The sequence below is a fragment of the Periplaneta americana genome, chromosome 17 (assembly GCF_040183065.1).
Source record: "Periplaneta americana isolate PAMFEO1 chromosome 17, P.americana_PAMFEO1_priV1, whole genome shotgun sequence".
NCBI lineage: Eukaryota > Metazoa > Arthropoda > Insecta > Blattodea > Blattidae > Periplaneta > Periplaneta americana.
The window spans coordinates 6289199-6312673 of NC_091133.1; the positions used below are offsets into that span (position 1 = coordinate 6289199).

The window sequence follows — 23475 nt, forward strand, 5'->3', positions numbered from 1 at the left end:
GTTTAAACCGAAATAAACTTTGGCAGATATTACAGGAGGAACACGTACATCCTCATATAAGAGCTATATCAGAACTCTAAAATCCAAATTAAATTACCAGATGGACAAATAACAGAACCTATCAAGACAACCAAAAGTATTCGACAAGGGTATGTATTATCTCCACTTCTATACAATATATATCTTAATAGAATCGTCCAAGAATGGAAACAAACAGTAAACAGTGGAATTCCAATAACAAGGAATAAAATAGTCCAAACTATATTGTATGCCGATGATCAAGTGGTACTATCAGATTCTGAAGACAATCTACAAATAGCAGCAAAGATGGCTAGCAAATATATGAAAATCTCTACATCAAAATCCAAAACAATGGGAATGTGTAGAAAAAAATATACAACGGGTGAAAATTGAAATTGATGGCAAAATAATAGAACAACTGCCTGACTTTTTATATTTAGGAAGTGTATTTGCAGAACATAAGAGTGATATTGACATTAAATTACAAAAATATTATAAATTGAACGGTATAATACAAAGACATTTTCGTAAACAGATGATGACAGACACTAAATTAAAAATTCATAACATTACATCTAAAATCTGCTTTCAAATACGGAAGTGAAATTTGGATTTTAAATAATAGAAACTCTCATAAACTTGAAGAAGCCCAAATGCGTGTCTTGCGATCATTGTTAGGAGTCACTAGATTAGACCACCAAAGGAATACTGCCATCAGAGAAAAACTTGAAGTACCCAGTTTAACCGAGAAGATAAGATACCAACAAGAATGGCAACAGCATCTGCGGAGAATGGAAAGAACTAGACTTCCAAAATTAGCATTCCAGTACGCTCCAACGGGACATCGAGATCAAGGACGACCAAACATCGGTGGAAAGGCCAAGACCATCTTCGCTAGGTTCACCGTCACAGGCCATTATAAAACAAACCTGTTCATGATGATAATGAGTAAAGAACAAGAATTATCATTGTGCAGCTACCTCAGTCACTTCAGTTTTTTTAACTCATATTAGTGTCACGGCTCCCTTGATCACACCATCCTGAACATGCTATTAAATTAATTTGCAATATTATCCTTATTACTTTGTATTAGTATTAGAGGAGACTAATGCTGGAGATAGGCAGCTGAAACAGGAATATCAATCAAATATATTTTTTCACGAAGATAGGTATATTGTTTCATTGTATTTTATATAAGCGTAAGTTACATGATCTATTCTTCACAAACAGACTTTGCCTCAAACCAAGATAGAACTGTTAGAGTAAACCAAGACTTCTGCACACTCAATACGTTCTCATTTTTCATTAGCCAATCAAATGGCATTAATTGTGATTACATATATATATATATATATATATATACACACACACATGCACTTACAGTTGTTTTCTACCAAAGTTTATAATTGTTATTACCTTTTTACGTAATAAATTGTTTAGGTAAATGTTTATATGTATTTTGTTGTTGGTTACCCTCTCACCCACTGAGATGATCATCGTTATTTGACGATTCATGGCGGGGATGGTAAAGGCACCGTCACACTAGTAACTATATAAAAATTGCCGGCATAATGCATGTCAATTTGAGTTTCTTACTATTGTCTTTTTCAGTCGTGATGGAGGAGATCAAGATGGAACGTGAGATCGATCCTCTGGCAATAGAAAGAAGTAATAACACAGACATAGAAGAGCAGAAACCTTTATCGGAGGTAGCCTATTTTGAGAGTGATTCCTCATTACTATTTATTTTTCTTTAATACGTTGTTTATAACAATATATCTTATCGTGTGACGGGAAACGTCCTAGAATGAGTCTGTGCGCGACAACCCACATAGGGCGAAGGCCGATCAGCTGACTCACCAGTCGGCCTCACGTCTGCATACTTCAGTGATGGTGCACTATCGTCCAACCAGTACGGAGGTATCTGATGGTTATCATGACGATCTCCCCTGCCATTATAGCTAATCTGGCGAACCAGATTTCGCCTCCTGTTGTAGTTACTCAAACTCATCAGAATACTGATGGAGTGCGCTATCATACAGTGGTTAAAGCTTCATGACAAAATTTCGGGTCTATAGGATATCGGTAGTATGTTTATGAGAATATATGTTGGCTAGATTGGGGAATGGGGTGATGTCATAAGATTGACGTCATCGGTTAATAGGGTTACATTTTGTGTTTGCGGGTAAAAATATAGAGGTCGCTGTGCATTCCGGTGGTTAGGTTGGTATAAGTGTAAATTTTATTGGTGGTTGGTACTGATGAGGTTTGAATGGCGTACCGGTAAAGCATGTGTTTGGATGGTGTGTAAATCATTCTATTATTTGCTCAATTCGTGAGCAGTTGTGCTACTGGTGATTTGTTTGGCTATGGAGTGCGTTGCTGGCCAAGAGGAGTGAAACGGAGGCCTGAACAAGGTCGACGTATGTGAGAAGGTTAGAGGGTTAGTTGAGGTGATATCTCAGTGACATGAGGTCGACGTATGTGAGAAGATTAGCGGGTTAGTTGAGGTGATATCAGCGAATAGGGATTATAAAGAATGGACACTGAGCGAATTTTCCTGTGTTTTGTTTCTCTGTGCGCCAGCGGCTAGTTCCACTTTCAAGCGCTAGAGGTAGTGTAATCGAGCATACGCTAAGATAATAATTGAGAATAGAATTAAGGCACAGGATCCAAACATCGCCTACCTTATTGCATAATCCAGTAACGCTTTGCTTCAAATAAATTCAAGTTAACAGCTTTTCCTTATTTCTCAGTGACAAACTAGTTGTAATATTAATATTTTATATTTCAGATATCATAAATTATATTATAAAATAATATAATATATTATAAAATTAAGTACCGAATTCGTTTAATATTTGTATATAATATAATATAGGTATATGGTTTTACTTCTCGTAACAGTTTTGTTTTTCCATTTTCAGCGCTATCAAATCATTAGATATTTTAATTGTTGTTGGGGTCAACGTCTGAACTCTCATTATAAAGGAACTCTAGAGTCTAGACATTGCAGTTAATGAAGGATTTATTATTTTATGGATCCAATTTATTTTGAGTACATAATGTACCTAGATGTATTAATTGTATGTGTTATATTTCCGCTGTGTCGACTGCTAGCTGGTGTGATGTCAGCGTCAACTCTAGGGAGAAAGCAGAATCTGACGCTCTAGCTGGCTTGAAGGTCATTGAAATCGGTCCGGCTACATCAAAGGTACCGACGCGAAGTGTCCATTCTTCATAATCCCTATTCGCTGGTGATATCTCAGTGACATGAGGTCGACGTATGTGAGAAGGTTAGTGGGTTAGTTGAGGTGATATCTCAGTGACATGAGGTCGAATGCTGTGAATTCAATTTTATAAGTGCGTTTTCTCTGCCGTGTATAGTGTCGAATTTCCGAAATTTCACGTATGGGATCGTGTTGATGATATCCTATTTTGAATAAGAACGGATGGGTTGTATTCCAGAATGGGATGTCGTGAAATTGTTTTGCTGATATCCTATTTTGGATAGGAGCGGATGGGCTCTGTTCCCAATGGGATATCGTCAATTTGTGTGATTATTCTTTTTAGATAGTTTTATTTTCTAGTCGTGTTGGTTTACGTCGGCCATGTTGTGACGTCACTGCGTTGTGATGTAACTACCGCTATGTTGTGACGTCATCGTTTGTCAAACTTGACGAAAATTAAGCGATATCCTATAATAAAAGAATCCCTATTTGTGATGGCTTGCTACTAGTTTCATCAGCAGGAGATGTTGCTGCTTAAAACGTGGAGATCATTAATTTCTTACTTGGTTATAGCTTGAGTTACAGATTAAATAGCGTCCATTCCATCTTGCCTGGCTGTAGAAATATGAGAGATGTTCGAGGTCGTAGATAATTGTTCCTCGAATCAGTATTTAAGATAACAACTCTGCTATTTTCTGCCACTAATTACATACTCTCAGAAGAAACATGTAATGCAATATCTCGTAAGACATGTTTCACATATCCCGGCATGCACTTTCTGTAGTCACTGAACAGTCATTCTGAAATGTGGAAATACAGAAGGCAGTAAGCATGTATTGGAATAAAATATCATATTATGGAGCTATTCTCTTACATGCTGCTTTATGAGGCTTTTCGTACAAATTACGTCACTACTGACTCTGGAGTGTGTACGTGTGCTTTCATTGACGTCAGGATTTAATAATAGAGTGGAGAGGCATTAAACATAATCACTGTTTTTTAGTGAACAGCTACATATGATACATTTCATAATTATTATGTTTTGTGTGTTGCAGGAAGGAAATTTATTAGATCTACAAGTGACTGGAATAAAGAGAGAAAATATGGACTACAGCAACGATATAAAAACCGAGATGACATTTGATGAAACTCCTGTGTCAAGTAGTTTTCTCTTCGTGAAAACTGAAGTTGAGGTGAGCGCAGTTTATGAAGTGAGTTGGTTGCTGGTCCTCTGTTATGAAGTGACTGATATGACTTGTATTCAGGTGACCATGGAATAGGATTGTTGCTCTCGTGCTGTCCATATCTTCATCCTATAGCTTTCGTAAATCTTTTCCACTCCAAGTTTTTCATAGAAACTGCAATGCTGAATTTTCACTAAATCGTAAACATTTTGATCATTTCTTTCCGATTGTTAATTTTTACCATTTCTACTTTTAATTTAATTGACAGTTCAGTATGGAATGGGGTCACTGTCAGTTAATCCTGTGGTAGGTGGCCAAACTTACTATTTAGGGGGTAATTTCATAGAAGACGGGCACTTGGTTGAATATAGTAAGTATTACCAACTTCTTTATTTCAGAGTTAAATGTTAGTGATCTTTTAGTGACTTTTACATGTTAGTTCTAGGTTTTGTACTAGGTGTCGCCGTGATTTTCTTTTAATTTTATTGGTTATAGTTGTCATTTGTTCTAGAATTTTCGTTAATTTTGAATGGATGATGACGTTATCAGGTGTTCTTGGTTGTTTGACGTGAGTGGTGTTATGTTGTGTCTGACGACTAAAGTTGAAAGTTTCTCATTTTATGATTTTTGTGATTTTCTTTCGATTTGATTGATTATAGTTATCATTTATTCTAGAATTTTCATTAATTTTTCGTGGATAATGACGTTGTCCTGTTGTTCTTGGTTGTTTGACGTGAGTGGTGTTACATTGTAGATTTGTCTGCATTTGTCGAATGCGCATCACCATGCTTACGAAAAGCCACTTTTCAGTGCCAATAATTTATTTTGTGTGCACAAGGTTGGAATTTTGAAGTAAGAGGGAAAGAAAGGAAACCGTGTTCTGAAATTTATCTATTAAATTTTGTGTCGATTTTGGTTTAGTTCTTTCGCTGGTGAAGAAGGATTGTGTTCAATGTTGAGAAGAAAACTGTTTTTCTGTGGTTTAAAGGAATTATTTACTGAATTTTCTGTAGATGTTAATGTGTAATAAGTGTTCGAAGAGAATTTCATTTAGTGTAAACACGTGGTTTATTTATGCACAGTTGACTGTACGACAAAGTGTTGGTTTAGTTCTTTGCTCCCTGCATGGTTTAAGTTTAGATTGCCTTAAAGCCTGTGTCATTTGTACTGGAAGTGAAGTGGTTGTCGATGAAGACGTCGATGAGAATTGAATTTTATTTGATAAGATGATAAATTATTATGTTTTGTTTTGTGTTTTAGTGATTTTTTGGGGGTAAAGTGCGGACGAAAATTGCTAGAAAAGTACTACCAACTATGAAGTTCGAATGCCACCAAACGCCAAAAAAATCAAAGGCGAAAAATTAAATATATTTTAATTTTTTTTGGAGGGCTTGTTCTTCTTTAAAAATATGAATATATATATTTGATTTTTCATCTTTGATTTTGCGATGTTTGGTGACATTTGACTTCATAGTTGGCAGAACGTTTTTGGTAGTTTTCGTCAGCCATGTTGGGTTTTGCCCGTCTTCTAGGAAATTACCATTTAGGGAATACACTTATTTGTGTCTATTCTAATTTTTCTTTTTAAATTAGGCGATTAACCAAACTCCACATATTTGATGTCTATTTCTTGGGACTAGAGCCACTTTTATATTGAGGATATATAAGAGCAGTTCCTGAAAGACTAATTTGTCCCTCTGTTCAGTGTTGCCATCTAATTCCAGATATCACCAAAGAGGGTAAAATCACAACGCTATGTGGAATAATAATAATAATAATAATAATAATAATAATAATAATAATAATAATAATAATAATAATAATAATAGTAATAATAATAACAACAATAACAATAATAACAACAATAATAATGATAGTGATAATAATAATAATAATCATAATAATAATAACAACAGCAACAATAATAATGATAGTGATGATAATAATAATAATAATAATAATAATACTAATAATAATAGTGGTGATAATAACAATAATAATAATAAATAATAATAATAATAATAATAATAATAATAATAATAATAATCCAGCAGATAAATAAGAAAAATAAAACCCACAAAATAATTAATAAGTAAAACAATGGATCTTGGTAAAAACTTAAGACCAAATTACAATAAGTTAACGAAATTAAAAGCCAAATTCAGACGCCTCAACAGTCTCAGCTAGTTTTGACAATGCCCGATTTTTGAGGTCCTTATTCTTGTAATTATTGTTAAACACATTCCACGAACAACTTTCCAATTCTTATGCTTGAATCAGTCTTCGTCCCTTCGACACTCCATTGTTTCTTGGCCGCCATTTACACTGCTTCTGTCGCGAGAGCTTATTAAAAAGTTCAACTCAGTTCAATAATTTAGAGTAGCTATAATGAGGGTTGAGAGCATATGGGAGTTCTCTGTCCAGGGTGTTTACACGGCGAGAGCAGTTTTCAAGGCCACTGTATTTACTCTCTCTCTAATAACTAATTAGAGTCAACGAGATTCCTACTCTAAAAACCGTTTCAATCAATCAATATTCCCATCATTCCTAGGTGGAACATAGAGCTCTCAGAAAGCTTCTCCATCTGACTCTATTCCTGGCCAACGCCTTAATCTCACTCCATGTCTTCCCCATCGTTTTTGCTTCTGTGAGAACAGTTCGTTTCCATGTTATCTTGGGTCTGCCAATTCCTCTGCTGCCCTGCGGATTCCAATCGAATGCCCTCCTGGCAGGGTCATCTGGAGGTCGGCGAAGTGTATGTCCCAGCCATCCCCACTTCCTATGCCGAATTTCACATTCAACTGGTTTTTGTTTAGTTTTTAACCATAGGTTTTCGTTGGATATCTGGACCGGCCATAATATTTTTAATATGTTTCTCAAACATCTATTAATAAAAATTTGTAGTTGATTGATAATAGTTTTAGTTATTTTCCAGGTTTCACAGCCATATAAAAGCACGGATTTGACATTTGTGTTGAAAATTCTCAGTTTAGTATTTATTGTATAGGCAGCACTCTTCCATATAGGCTTTAGCAGCCCAAAGGCATATCTTGCCTTCTTTATTCTTACACTCACATCGCTATCTGTACCACCATTCTGGGAGAATATACTGCCTAAATATGAGAATTCCTTCACATTTTCAATTACACCACTGCTTAGAGTTAGAAGAGTAGGTTGATTGGTACCTATGCGCAATTCTTTGGTTTTATTAATATTGATTTGAAGACCCACCTTCTGTGGTTCCTTTTCCAGTTGTTGCAGTTTGGCTTTCATATCTTTAAAGGAATGAGCTAAGAGATAGATATCATCCGCATAGTCTAGATCTTCTAGTCTACTGGAGAGCCCCCAACGGATTCCTCTAGGGGAAACATTCACTCTTCTTAGAGTTGCATCTAAGACCAGGTTAAAGAGGAGCGGTGATAACACGCAGCCTTGCCTGACACCTGTGCCGACATGAATGACTTCTCCAATGTTATTCTTATGAATTACTCTGCAGCTGGCATTCTGATATAATTCTTTATTGATGTTTATAAGTTTGATAGGAACTCTTCTTTCGTGTAGAGTCTGCCAGTTGGCTGTGTGATTCAGAGTATCAAACGCTCTTACAAAGTCAATAAACGCCAAGTACAAAGGTGAGCGGAATTCTAGTGACTGCTCAATGATAATTCTCAGTGTGTTGATTTGATCGACACGTGCGTGGTGAGACCTAAACCCTGCCTGCTCCTTTCGAATTGTTCGATCTAATATGTCATGGATATGCTGATATATTATTATTGCTATTAGTTTATTAATTGTATTCAGTAGTGTAATCCCGCGCCAGTTACTACAGTTGCTCAGATAACCTATTTTAGGAATTTTGATGATTAATCCTTCTTTCCATTCAGTGGGGAAACTTTCCTCCTTCCATGCTTTTTGAATTAATGGAAGAATTATTTTTGCTATCTTATTTGGATCTAAAAACCGTTTACATGGTGATATAGCTTGAACGCAACCTGGTGAAACTTGACTGTGATGGCGAAACCAGTTATATGGGCGGTTAGGAGTGGAAGGGGTAAAGCTTGTTCAGTCTCGCTTGCATCTCGTCACTGTAACATCAGCCGGTAGCCGACCCCACACCACATTACTGCTCTCCCTACCTCCAGGCTTCACCAGGTTCCGCACGAGCTATACTCAGCTATAATCTCGAGGTCTCTTCTCTAAACTCTCGTCGTGTAAACGTACCAGACCCCAATTTCACCGCTCAGAGCGCTGTTCGGTTCTAGATATTTGTAGCAGAACACTTACTGACATATTTACATTTGGGACATTTAAAGGACTCACCGTTACATACTAAATGCTTCGTACAATATTTTATGGTCAATAGACGTAATTTCAGAACTTCTACGTCTCAATTATATTACAATAAATGGTTGACATTCTTGATATGAAAAGATATTGCATATTATAAACTCAGGCACTACCTTCCTGTTTTTCAATTCATACACCATACCTTTTCGAAGATAATAAAAGAAACTTAATACATTTTACATCAGCAGTGAAGTCTAGGCCTACCCTTTACACGTGTTTATTTATTATTATTATTATTATTATTATTATTATTATTTATTTATTCTGTTAAGAACAATAAAATAATGTGTTTAGGGTACAAACCTGTTGCTAGGAAGCGTAATGTGACCAACACCCTTTCTTTATACTAATGGCAATCCTCATGGTTGTGTCTTTTTTGCCAATTGCAGGTTCGATCAAAGTTATTCATTTTTTAACTGAATTGGATCTTCCATCCATAACTCACTGACAAGGCATGTATAAGCTCCATGCGTGTTCTGGCGAGATATTCAGGTTTTTCCCATGTAGATCTATTTTTCCTCTGTCAGAACAATTGCAATCACTACAGCCGCCGCAATACGTTGTGCTTCTGCCAAGTTGTAAACGCACTGACCAGCCTTTTCTTCTCTACATGCTCTCAACATTTTCTCTCACTCTAAACTGTCTGCACCATGTAAACTGTCTGGAGAGTAACATTAGAGTTACATAAATCTCATGAGAGCTCGCTAATGGGTTCAGAGAAGCTATATTCTGTCATCGTGTAAACACTCCGCTAGATAGCTCTCCTGATACTTTAGAACTTCTCTCGCTCTAAACTGTCACCGTGTAATCCTAGCATAAGAAACAAAAGTTAGGAAAAGACAATGGGACTGGTGGTCATATGACGAACAGTTGAATGGACCTGGACACTGAGAAAGTAACAATTAAAGTGCCGCCTCCAAAGTTTATTAGTATCACCTTGGATGGGACCGAAAAAACTATGAAAAAAAATTAGTCCATTTTGCGTGAGACGCTCGCTCGATGGACTCGTTGGCAAGTTCAGAAATGCATCTCGACTCCACAAAGGCAGTCTCCTTGTTGGGACTGCATCTGTAAAACAGAGTGAGACGCTGTTGAGAGCGAAGTTGCTCGGATCATACCCCATCAGAGTTGAGCGACACTCCTTGCTGAACACCACGCGAGGAGTTGTGCATACGGATTCTTTAGATGGTATGTCCAATGAAGAGATCCAATTAGAGCTGGCAGAACAGTCCGTGTCCAAGGCTTACTGTTTACTGCGTAAGCGGGATGGACGGACTGAACCCCTGAGGACAGTCTTTCTGACCTTTGAAACGTCTCTCTTGCCAGAATACATCTTTGTCGGGTACAAGCGTGTCCCTGTGCATGCGTATGTGCCGAACCCAATGCGGTGCTTTAGGTGCCAATGGTTCGGACATACGCAAAAACGTTGCACAAACAATATCATCTGTGCAAGGTGTGGCAGTGCTGACCATGGGGATTCCCCAAGTGGCGGCGCCGAACATTGTGTTAATTGTTCTGGGGACCACGCTCCTAATTCTAAAAACTGCCCAAAGTATATGCTGGAAAAGACGATTCAAGAGCTTCGAGTCCGGGAAAATGTCAGCTTCTTCGAGGCGCGTAAACGTATTTTAGATAAAGAAAAGAAGGCAATCGAAAAGTCCTATGCGTCTGTACTGCAGAAAGAAACAGAAGGAAAATTGATGCCACCACACAAACGTCACATCTTACCTCTTACAAATATACCTGGGAAGCAAATTAAGATCGCAACACAGAAGTATGTAGACGCTGCCACTCAGACAGGTGAATCAGATAACACGCGTGGACTTCACATCAGGCCTTACGTCTCTAAGAAGATCACTGCCATGACAGCAGAGGAGGATTCTAAGGCCTGGTAAAACACCAGAATGTCGCACTCCTAGTTCGAGTGGCGGGTCGAGATCACGCTGTCGATCACATCCTCGATCAAGATCATGATCAGGAGTGCGACGAACTGCAATTGAGTCGCCACAGTCGAAGACTAAGCACTTGCAGACAAGGGCAGCAAGTCATAGAAAAGATAAAAAAAAGGAAGATCCCCTGTAAAGCCACCATAATGATTTACCTCCTCATAATGACTGATATTGTACAATGGAATGTGAACGGTGTTCGCAGCAGATATACAGAACTACAACAATAGATGTATCATGAGTAGCTTGCTATTTTATGTCTACAGGAGACACACCTCCGACCTGAACATTCCTTGAATATATCAGGATACAGTGTTCACCGGTATGATCATCTTGCCGGTATTCGCGCCAATGAGATTGTGCCATCTTACTCCGCCAAAGTATCTTTTCCTCGTCATTAATATTGACACTCCTCATCAATGCATAGCCTCAACAATAACTTTACCCACCGTTCAGTTTTCAGTAGCCTGTGTATATTCTCCCAGAAACTCCTTTCACCGTGAATGAAATTGAACATATCCTGTCACAAGTATCTGCTCCATATCTGTTAGTGGGGGATTTGAATGCATCAGTCCATTCTTGGGGCTCAAATTCCGATGATGACAGGGGAAATAAAATAGCAGAGGTATGTACCTGTCTAAATATGATTACCCTGAATTCAAGGGAACCAACACACCTATCCTTTGCTTATGGTACATACTCCATAACAGATATCTCCATTCGTAGTCCAGTTTTGCGAACGCATTTCGAATGGTCTGTGATTGACGACCTACATGGTAGTGACCACTACCCCATCCGAATGCGCATGTCCACTTTACACACTGTGGAATCTCGCTCTTCAAACTGGGTTATTAGAAAGGCGGACTGGGTCGGATTTTCGGAGTCCATATCATTCGATGATAACAGAGAAGAAAGTGTGGACTCCGTAATAGAACATTTCTCAAATGTGGTTATAAAGTCAGCGGAATTATCTATCCCCCCGGTCGTCCTGCAGGCCAAAATGCTTCTCTGTCCCCTGCTGGACGGATGCCTGCAGAGATGCAATCCGAGACTGCAAACACACCATCCGACCCAAGAAAATTTTGTCCAGTTTAAACGTCTTCGAGCCAAAGCTCATCACACTGTGTGCTATGCTAACAAGACGTCCTGGAAAAACTACGTCAGTTCATTGAAAAAGAACGTCCCAGTTAACATCGTATGGGACAAAGTCCGTGGAATAATGGGGAAACGTAGTTCTGTAATTCCGGACCTTATGAACAATGGCATAACGACCACCAGTTCCATAGAAATTGCAGAAATATTCGCTAGCTGAGTTACACAGATAAGCAGCTCAAATAATTACGAACCGGAATTTCTAAAAATCAAGGATGCTGCGGAAAAACGAACCCTGAACTTCATATCTGATAACACTGAATACTACAATGCACTGTTCACATCCGAGGAGCTGGAGGCGGCACTAGACACACCCCTCACACCTCCCCTGGCCCTGATAACATATCCACATGCTTCGCCATCTTCCGCCAGCTGGAAAATCCTTTCTTGTGGCAATATACAATAGCATCTGGACTTAGAGGGTATTTCCATCTTCTTGCCGTTCCATCATTGTAAACCCAGTCCAGTAAGGATGCTTCTTTACCTGGAAGCTATAGTACTGTACTGAAGTACATATGATGTTTCCATGCAGATATTCTGTGTCATCGTACAATGAAAGAGTAGTGGAATGGAGAAAAATTCTCTCCAGCACCAGGATTTGAACCAGGGTTTTCAGCTCTACGTGCTGATGCTTCATCCACTAATTCACACCAGATTCCCATTCTGGTGTCGGATCGAATCCTCTCAGTTTAAGTTCCACCTCTTGGGATCCCTCTAGTGGCCGCCCTCTGCACTACATCATAGATGTCTATGAACTTAGGAATAATGTCCACACATGTGCGCAGGTGCACTCGTTATAAGTGACTAATTGTTGGGGTCCGACACAATAAGCGCCGTCTTAAATCACAAAGTGATTTACGCATATCATATATCTGAGCCGAAGTTTTAAGAATTTTACACCAGGTTTTGTTTATAGACTTTGTTTTAGTGAACTTTTATCACAGTTTCCAAATTATTCATTAGTTTTTACTGACGGATTCCGAGTAAATGATTGTGTTGGTTGTTCCTTTGTTGCAAATGGACAGATATTTAAATATAAATTGAGCCAATACACTAGTGTTTTTACTGCAGAACTATATGCTTTTTATAGAGCTTTATGTCCACACCTGTGGAGTAATGGTTAGCGCATCTAGCCGCGAAACCAGGTGGCCCGGGTTCCAATCCCGGTCGGTGCAAGTTACCTGGTTGAGGTTTTTTCCGGGGTTTTCCCTCAACCCAATATGAGCAAATGCTGGGTAACTTTGGGTGTTGGACCCCGGACTCATTTCACCGGCATTATCACCTTCATCTCATTCAGACGCTAAATAACCTAAGATGTTGATAAAGCGTCGCAAAATAGCATACTGAAATAAAAAAAAATTATAGAGCTTTATTGTTTTTAATTAGACAACCCCGGGGAGATTTCTTATGTGCTCCGACTCTTTAAGCACCATTCAGTCCCTGCGGCATTTGAATTCTGATGGTCTGCTCATGTTGAGAACCCAGGAACTTTTCCACACTCTCCTAACCTCTGATTATGAGATTAGAGTAGTGTGGACTCCAGGTCATGTTGGCATTCCTGGTAACTAGGCAGCAGATGCTGCAGCAAGGGACAGTGCTATGAATGGGTCTGAGGTGAATTGGCGTGAGAGGTGGCAAGATATTCAAAATTACCTGAAACATACGTTATGGTGGCAATGGGAAGGAGAATGGTCAGAACAAGGGGGAAGTAAATTACGAAGAATAAAGAATACTGTTAGAGTTTGGGATTCATCCACAAGAATGTCACGACACGAAGAGGTTTTACTTACCTCGTTGGGGATTGGCCACTGTCGCCTGACACATGGCCACCTCCTACGTGGCGAACCTCAGCCGGAGTGTGATATGTGCCGTGTTCCACTTACGGTGGAACATTTTTTGTTGCACTCCAGAAAATATGGCCGTGTCCGTCGGCAATATGTAATTCATCCGACTCTACGTGCCACTCTTGGAAATGATTTTAATTGTACAATGCAGTTCTGAGATTTTTATGGAATACAGGACTTGACAGGGTGATTTAGTTTTATATTGACCCGTTTTACTTATCCTCCGAACTCTTTACATCTGGAGGTTACATTTGTTGTTTAATATATGTTTTTGACAAGCTTGACATTTAGAACTTTTACATCCGAGCATTTTGGATATGTGCCAGATAATTTATTTCTGGTGGCATTTGTGTTATTATTTTTATTGTTTCTTTTTAAATGCTACCTAGGGTTTGAGAACTGCTCACTTTTATGATTTTTTGCATCACCTTGTTGAAAATGCATTTGTTTACCTCGTTTTAACCGTGACAACGCTTTTTAGTTCTTTTGAGCATTCTTATTATTGTATTATGTTTCTGTTTTGTGAAGTAATATAGATAAGGGCTCAAATAGCCTTAGTAGCTGACGCAATCTTTTTAAACCCCACTAACTAACTAACTTGTTCACTTTCAAAAACTCTGTGTTATCCTGAACTTTTCTATTGGCATATTCTAGAGCGAAGTTAAAAAGTAAAGGTTATAGTGCATCTCCTTGCTTTAGCTCGTAGTGAATTGGAAAAGCAACTTACAGAACCTGGCCTTTACGGACTCTGCTGTAAGTTCCATTGAGACACATTTTAATTAATCAAACTAGTTTCTTGGGAATACCAAATTCAATAAGAATGTTATGTAAAACTTCTCTCTTAACCGAGTCATATGCCTTTTAGAAATCTATGAATAACTGATGTACTGTACTGTATTAATATAATAGTGATATTAATGAATTATTAGTATGTTCGAATTTCAGTAGCTTTCAGTAATTGGTTCAGAATTCTAGAACAGTTTGAATTTTCAGAATTTACACTGCCGACAACCAGCTGTTCCTGTTGCCAACATAACAGTTAGAAAATCAATACCAGTTGTAGTACTTCTCAGTATCGAAATTCGAAACTGTTTTGGCAAAAGAAAATTCAACCTTCAAACTAGAAAATCACCATAAACCACTAGCATATGTAGTAATGGGGGAAAAATGATTAGATTTCACCATTAGGGTATTAAGTAAGCTGATCCGGACTATAATTTAGTTTAATATTTTAGGAGAAAAATTCGCTCTGGCACCAGGGATCGAACCCGGGTCCTTGGTTCTACGTACCAAGCACTCTGACCACTGAGCTACGCCGAATTTAATCCACAGCACCGGATCGAACTTCCCTCCTTCGATGTTTCCCTTTGTGACCTGAATCCAACTTAGGCATATATGTTGACGTTCATCCAGTGTCAACTGCCATTATACTAGGAGCGCACTCAGCTCAGTGACTTATTGGCCGGGAATTCGCAGTTATTATGCACTGCTAGCTGAGAGAATATTATAGATATATTAATTTGTCCTACAGAATTTATCTGTAATATTGACATTTAATATTTTAGGAGAAAAATTCGCTCCAGCACTGGGGATCGGTCCGGTGCTGTGGATTGAATTTGGCGTAGCTCAGTGGTCAGAGCGCTTGGTACGTAGAACCAAGGCCCAGGTTCGATCCCCGGTGCCAGAGCGAATTTTTCTCCTAAAATATTAAGTGTCAATATTACAGATAAATTTTGTAGGAGAAATTAATATATCTATAATATAATTTAGTTTACCGTCCTTTGTAGAATAGAGATCAATCTCAGTTGCTTCGGCAGTACGAGAGTAAAATTCTGGTAGGTACCTGGTGTAAAAAATGCAAGTAATTATGTTTCTTGTAATTTTTCATTTTAAATTTCTTTCATAGCTAAAAGTCCACATGATTGATGTTTAGTCCTTAGGATCATTTGTTGGTAAATATACATGAACGTCACAATTCAGAAAGACTACTTCATAGTTCCTCTGCCATCCTTCTTCCCTCTGTAGCAGGAACCTCACACTCACTCTTACATGGTGAGGACTATTTAATTGTGTCGCGTCCAAACTCCTTCAATAAACCAATAGACTCTATTCGCAACAATAATATCTAACGAGACTCTGGAAGAGTAAAGAGTTAAAAGGCTTTAAGAGAAGGAACAGAAGATAATAGAAGGTGGGAGAACCTGCCTGAATATTCGTACATGAGATAATTTCTTCCATTGTTTACACTAACCAAATTATTTTCCCTGGATTTTCTAATTCTTTTTGAATTCTACTAACCTTCGTTTGTTGAGTTTAGTAGTATGCTTGCTATAAATCTGAAATATTTCCAGTCTACCTTACCAAAAATTTTCTGTACAATTTTACTGTAACAGTTTGATCAGTTATCAGCTTGGTGTTCCTGAATCCTACTCACGGACTCAGAAATTGATTCGAGTGTCATTCTTATTTACTCTTCCAATTGACTTATCGTTTATAAAATTGTCACTTAAACCGGGATATTTCTTACAAAATGCCGTAATATTTTGTTTTTATATTTTTTAAATTCATTTGCATTCTACAAAAACAATATTTGAATTGTTTACTGGATTAGATAGGATATAAAGTAAAGTGTGCAGCATTTATACTACTATCCATTCATTCCTCAACTATTATTGCAGGAGGAGACATGTGAGTTTAACAAAGTGGAGGAGGAGGTCAAACTGGAAGTAACGGCAGAAGAGGATGAAGTCTTCACTGAGGGGTGAGTCAAGTGTCTGAGGCTTTACTACGTTGTTGGTTTCACTGCTTTATTTAAATAATATTGACGAAGATTAGAAATTTGTAATTAGTTTCAGCATGATTGTTGTTCAAGTGAAGGACTCAGTATTGTTAATTTGTATGTCTGCCTATAAGTCTGTCTGTATGTCTCTAAGTGTTTGGTCGACCTGGTTGGTGAGTTGGTATAGCGCTGGCCTTCTATGCCCAAGGTTGCGGGTTCGATCCCGGGCCAGGTCGATGGCATTTAAGTGTGCTTAAATGCGACAGGCTCATGTCAGTAGATTTACTGGCATGTAAAAGAACTCCTGCGGGACAAAATTCCGGCACATCCGGTGATGCTGATATAACCTCTGCAGTTGCGAGCGTCGTTAAATAAAACAGAACATTAACATCTAAGTGTTTGTCTATCACTATCTATTATTGGCTATCTTCTCTCTTTGTCTGCATAAGTCTGTCTCTCTTTGTCCGTCCATCCATGCATTCATCCGTTTTGTGTTTGTGTCTGTCTGTGTCTTCATGCTTCCTCCTATCCATCCACCCACACATTCATCCATCTGCATATTTATGTTCACGTATGAAAGCAATTTTTGAGCATATTAATTTCTTTGTAACATTTAGCTCACTTTTCCCATTTACATTCTCCAAAATTTAAGATTGGATTTGAATAATGTAATCTGGCCATATATTTACATCAGAGTTATATTTTACATATATTGCTCAATTTTACATAATCATTCAGTTCATAAACCAGGTGGAACTTTTCAACTATTTGTTGTTTGTTGTCTTGCTGGACAATGAACAAGAAACTCTCATGAATAAATCAACACAAGAGAAACAACTGTGAAGTACCTATTAATTAGAAAAATAAGTTTACTACAGTCGAGCCGTTCTTATTTCCGGCGTGGCCACGCCTTCTCGACTTTTGGCGCTACGAAGGTAGGCAATAGCGGTGTTGCTAAATCTCTGTCAAGCCAATAGTGAACGAACGCAGTTCTTATAGCAGGTTGACGAATAATCAGTCGGTAATGCAGTGTTATTGTTGTTAGTGCTGTGTTATCACTGAGTTTTGAGAATCATAATGCTGCAGAGGAGTCGGAAGACCATCAATTCGCAAAGCAGAGAAATGATTCTTAGCATTAGAGATTATTTCGAAAATGAACGTGAATTGCCTTTAATGCAAGTGGTGCAAAGAATAGCTGATGCGTGTGATGTGAACAAGTGCACAGTTTCTCAAATAACGACAGAGAAGTACGGACAATCCGGCAAAGAAGAAAATAAACTGAGAACTATCTCGGCGGCTGGTACCAACAATGATTGTATCGATCTAGGTGTAGCACCTCTAAATTGAACAATACCGGTAGGCAAGGTTCTTCGTGTAATTTTTTTTATGTAGCAATAACTTATCATGATAAAATTCCTATTGCTAACATATTTTACTTAATTTACAGGTTGTGTGGTTTTTGTTATTCATTCACATAAAAATGTTTATTTATTATATTTTACAGCTTTCTCCCATTTTAGTAATTTATAATATTGTTTCTGTATTTACGAAAATCGTTATTTCAAATGGTCGGAAAAACCAATTATACCACAACATGGTAAGTCTTCTGTGTCCTGGGATGTTAGGATCAACAATAACAATCATATATAGTATTATGTATTCATATATTACTAATTATTTATCGTAGGAAATAATTTTTCGTTCGATGTTTAAGACTAGACATGTGCTAAAACGTCGTTAAGATAGTAGACTTGACAACACAGTAACATCCACCATGAGTGGGAAGCGATATGTCGTCTGCATAACCTTGACGACAACCACTGCCTGTGAAGCAGTATGTCAGCTGACCAGAAGCTGTCGTGTGATTTGCTGCCGGAAATAAGAACAGTTCGACTGTAAGTAGTAGTTCTCTCAGATTGCAAAGCTGTTATTCAACATTTGCCTTCCCCCCATAGCTCAAGCAAAAAGTAATGCAACAAAATTATATCTACATGGCTTAATGATGGTAAGTCACTCACCCTTCAAAGCATCCACTTACATGTGGTATTTGTTGGAATGAACTTGCAGAAATGTTTGCCAGAGAAGGATCTCTTATTAATCAAGAACAAAATGTAGTCCAAGTAACAAATCTCAATTGATCTGGTGCTGGTCACTATATGAGCAGTTTGCTAAGTATGAAATTCAAATGAGAATCACACAAAGTGGAAGTAGTCGCAAGTTTTCCCCTGTATTGCTGACATTCTAAGTGTTGGCTATTACCTGCGAGGAGAAATTTTCTCAGCCAATATATTGTACTCTGTAGAGAAAATATTTGTCAGTGCAGAAGGTTATTTATGATGCAATAATTTAATTACTGGCAGGTATTTGCAAAAGTCAATTCACTTCTGATCCTATTCTCGTTTATTATTTCTATTTAAATGTTCCAAAATCTTTCCTTGAATGCAGACAGAGACATTTTGCCAGGCAACTTACCCTTTCGTAAACAAAACAAAAAAATGAATGAGTATACTTCTCAGCACAAAAGTCAGTTTCAAAAATATTACTGAGGCAATGACACGATGTGAGTGGACTGAGACGAACTTTCAGATGAGACACTTAGCAGTAGGGCTAGCTGTGCATGGTTTCCATTTCAAAATGTGTGTGACAAGTTTTCATGACCCAAGGAATACATGCGTGTGTAAACTGTGTTTTCAACTGTGTGACAGATATCATATCACGAAATGTCCAGCTAGAAAATGCTCCATCAGTGAATTTATAAATGGCACATAACTCAATCTGATGTAATAAATAAAAAGATACAGACGTTCGTCAACAGATGTCTGAGATGTATTCTAAATATAAAATGGCCGCAAATAATAGCAAATGAAGAACTGTGGAGAAGAACTAACCAATCGCAAATATGTTACCAAATAAAACAAAGAAAATGGATTTGGATAGGCCACATCCTGAGAAAGCCAGATGGAGCTATTGAGAAGACTGCAATTGATTGGAATCCACAAGGAGTAAGGAAGAGAGGACGGCCTAGAAAAACATGGAAACGATCAATAGAGGAGGAAGTAGAGAGATGTGGGGAAAGCTGGAAAGAGGTGAAACGGATGGCTGGTGACAGAGTACGCTGGAGGAACTTTGCTGCTGCCCTATGTTCCACCTAGGAACAACAGGATACAAGAAGAAGAAGAAGAAGACATAACTCATAACTCAATGCACATTATGCGCAATTCACTTCTATTATTAAAAATATGGCTGGCAAATATTAAAACAGATATAGACATTATTTTGTAAGAAACCGCTGGTGTTGAGATAAAACGTGTTATCACTTCAACTTTCGATATCAGACCTCTCAAAAATTATATCAAAAAAGCCCAATGCTGTGTACCTCAGGACAAACTCTAGTAATGTGACCACCTGAATGACACTTTATGTAGCAAAAGCTACAGCCGATAGTTAAATTGTAGAATAAACCTAAAATTGAGGACTGATTTTGCAAAACTTGCTAACTGAAAAAACTAAATTTTACAGGAGAGATAAAACACTATAGTAAGCAAGTTTTGCTCTAACTCTCACGTATAGCAGAAAGCAAGTTTTGAAAAAACGATCACACTTTGACACACTACAATGAAGAGAAATAACCCAATTTTACTAAGATGCCTTGAACATCATGTAGAGGCCTGCCTTATGATAACGAATCCATCAAAATCTCAATTTTGCAAATTTTGCAGCTAGCAAGTTTTGCAAAAACGGTCTTCAATTAGAGCAGCACTCAAAAATAAATTCTATATGTAGTATATAAAACATCCAAGGATAGTTCCAGATAACCTACGCAGTTCAGCAGTTTCAAACTCAGGCTATCTAGTGTAAATGACTGTCTCACCAATCACCTCCGTATAATAGGGATATCCTGAACTAGCACCAACAGATAGCGCACGTGTACTTTGAGGGATGCACTTTATGTATGCATTTGTTTTCCAGTATATAAACATTGAGGGTTTCCATAGTGTATTAGTATATTAAATACTCCTAAAAATAACTTAAAATGCCACATTTTTGTTGTGTTCCTATATGTAAAAACCAGAGAAAGCTTTTTGTCTTCATTCAGGTCCCGAAAGATTCTGAATATATGCTTTCAATCTTAAAAAATATAACTAATTAAATTCCGCCTCAAAAGTGCTGGCTATTAAACAAAAAAGAACTACTTCAAGTAAGGAATTGCTGGCTACAGTTTCATTTTGCAAGAATACAAAGAAAAATTAATAACATATTATGCAACCTCGACAGCAAGCTATGTTAGCTTAGATTATACCCAGTATTTGTAGAAGTCTCCGAAGTTTACGCCAGCATTTTACAATAGGACGATACTAGGCCTACAGTAAATGCTCGATTAACTGGGATGTTTACTATTCAGGACAATCCGTAGTGAAAGAAATCATATAGGCCTATGAATGATATCGTCTATGTATAAAATAAGAATGTAGGGGAACCATGACTTCAAACATCCATTTCGTGAATAATGCCTTTAATGTAGGCTTCTATAGAATAATTGTTAAAACCATGTTTTAACTTCAAATTTTTTAAATCATCCTACATAGTATTCAAAACTGCATATCCTTAACCAATGAAATGCACGAATAATCGTGATACTACTGCGATGATATAATATCATCCTATTAAAAATTGCATTTGATCCTTTTGGAACTGGAGAAAAAAAATCGAGGAATACAAGCCCGATAGTACCTTCCCTATAAAAAACACATTGGTGGATGCATATCCTGTTTTTCGCGTACGGTACTTACAATACTAATGATTAAAGAGGCAATATTCACCTTCGACAAAGTTCCTATTTTCTTTATTCGTGCACCTCATTCTCAAAGTTCTTGTTTAGGTTCATAAACATTCAATTTACTCGTATCCACATTGTGTATAGACCTACTGGAGATTTCCCCATCTATCTCTTCAGGGGAATCGTATTATACAAGTTTACGCTATCATTTTAGTGTAAATTAAATTTAATTGTGAGGTAAGAAAATATTGAATTATATTAAACTATACAAAATAATTATAAACATAATTTTAACACAGACAGAAAACCAACAAGCGGGAAAATGTAATCAACTGTAGCATATGACAATATAGCCCTACAACATGGTATGCCGCATGGAACACTTCTGGTATCTAACGGTAAAACTTCGCGTAAGATATCCCTATTGGTATACTTTCTTTACCAAACTGTATTCTTTGTAACCACCGCAGTGAATAAATTACAAACAACACATACACGTCAGTGCTGGAGTTAAAAGAGAAATGTCCTGGGCTACAAAGTATTCCTAATAGCTTCATTGTCAAACGCAGTGTGCTCAAACATTATTATTTAAATGCTTTGAAACACTTTCATAACTCTATCTTTAGCAACTTCTCCTGATGGAGAAATAATTATTCTATTGCTATATTTATGAGGGCATCATATGCTCTACATCGAGCATGTCATAATTTTAATTTTAAAAATGTATCATGTAGGTATATGTTGCAAATACTGATGTTACAGAGTTGCTTGGATGTTTTATCATCAGATTCCTATTTGAAAGGATGCATACTCTCATTATTGCTAGAGCAAGTAACTGAACAGTTGTCTGGAATGCGAACGAGTTTCTTATGTGTCTTTCTTTATAATATTTTGCTGATATAAGGAATGATGTTCCTGCATTATGTAATGTAATATATCTATAGAAGCCCATTTCATGCTTTTGACATATAGTACATGATTCCACGCACTGAATATGGGTGCGTCTTCCGGGATCTGCGGCCTAATGAAAAGTTACAGATTTTAAAATGTTTACATTAACAAAACTATGAGGTAGAGATGTGATGTATGCTAATGTTTTCTGTAGTTGAGCCATGAACCAAGTAACTTATGAGAGCCTGCTGACATCGCACAAGCATTCAGGGATTCAAAATTGTGTTTAGGAAAATGCATGTGACGTGCCCTCAAAATTATTTCGACAGAGCTGCCTGTGCTGCCACTTGCTTGATTTGTAAACGCGATTTCTGGAGTACATTTGTATTGGACATGAATGACAACTTTTGAGTGTACGATATTGAACTACTTTGATGTTTGCTGGGATTAATATCGGAATTTCGCTTTTAAGAGAAAAAAATATTGCCTGTACTTCATTAATTACTTTTTATATTATATATTAGTGTTGCCAGATATTTTTGACAATTTCCCGGGACACATATCGACATATAAAAAAAGTGCTTTTAACATATGTGTTAGTTTGCCCTTCACTTATATTGTTTTTACACAATTTAAAGGTTTAAAGTAGTGGTACTCTATCTGTTTATGGACTAAACTCCTGTTTTTTTCTCTGAAGAGTGAATTTTTTAACCGGATCTTCTCTAGACCTCAATTATTCAGCAAATTCGTGAAAGGTGGTGTTGAAATTGGTTGAGCTAGCAAATCCGGCACTAACAATAATTTGGGATGTCCATACAATGTTCCTTGAAGGAACTCTTTCCACTTAAGCATGCAGAGATAGTTCAATCAACTTGTGGAATTGTGCACAAGGAATCATTTTCTCAGAAAAAAATATAAATTCCACTCCCTTTTGAGGACTGATTAAGTCCTAGCATTTCCTACATTGCCATTTGCTCTGAAGTCACATATTTCTTCAAGCAAGAAATTTCATCAAATAAATTGCCCTCTTCCAGGTCAAATTAGAGTCTGGATGTACTCCTGTTGCCCAGCCCTGGCTTAGACTATACTCACTTATAAGCAGGCGGAAGATATACTCAATATCTTCCTGATCTTGTCCTATTATTACCTGGTCATTGGCGAATAGCAAGGTATGTAGCATATGGTCATGAATATATATGCCCATACCTCTGCATGTGTCCTCTGATTGAGGTTGTGACTGATATGTACATCTCACTTGACGATATGTGTCAGAGAAGGAACAATTGTTTGCATGCATCTGAAGT

At 37.5% G+C, this 23475-nt stretch overlaps 1 protein-coding gene across 2 annotated transcripts in view; it reads left to right on the plus strand.

The window, feature by feature from the left end:
• Positions 1-1636: 1636 nt before the first annotated feature.
• Positions 1637-23475, plus strand: part of LOC138693290 (zinc finger protein 235-like) — a 43170-nt gene continuing 21331 nt past the window's right edge. For both annotated transcript variants that reach the window (XM_069817151.1, XM_069817152.1), the window contains exons 1-3: positions 1637-1730; positions 4307-4444; positions 16403-16485. In XM_069817151.1, the coding sequence (XP_069673252.1) occupies positions 1638-1730; positions 4307-4444; positions 16403-16485 (314 nt within the window). In that variant the 5' untranslated portion in view covers position 1637. The remainder of the gene's footprint in view (positions 1731-4306; positions 4445-16402; positions 16486-23475) is intronic.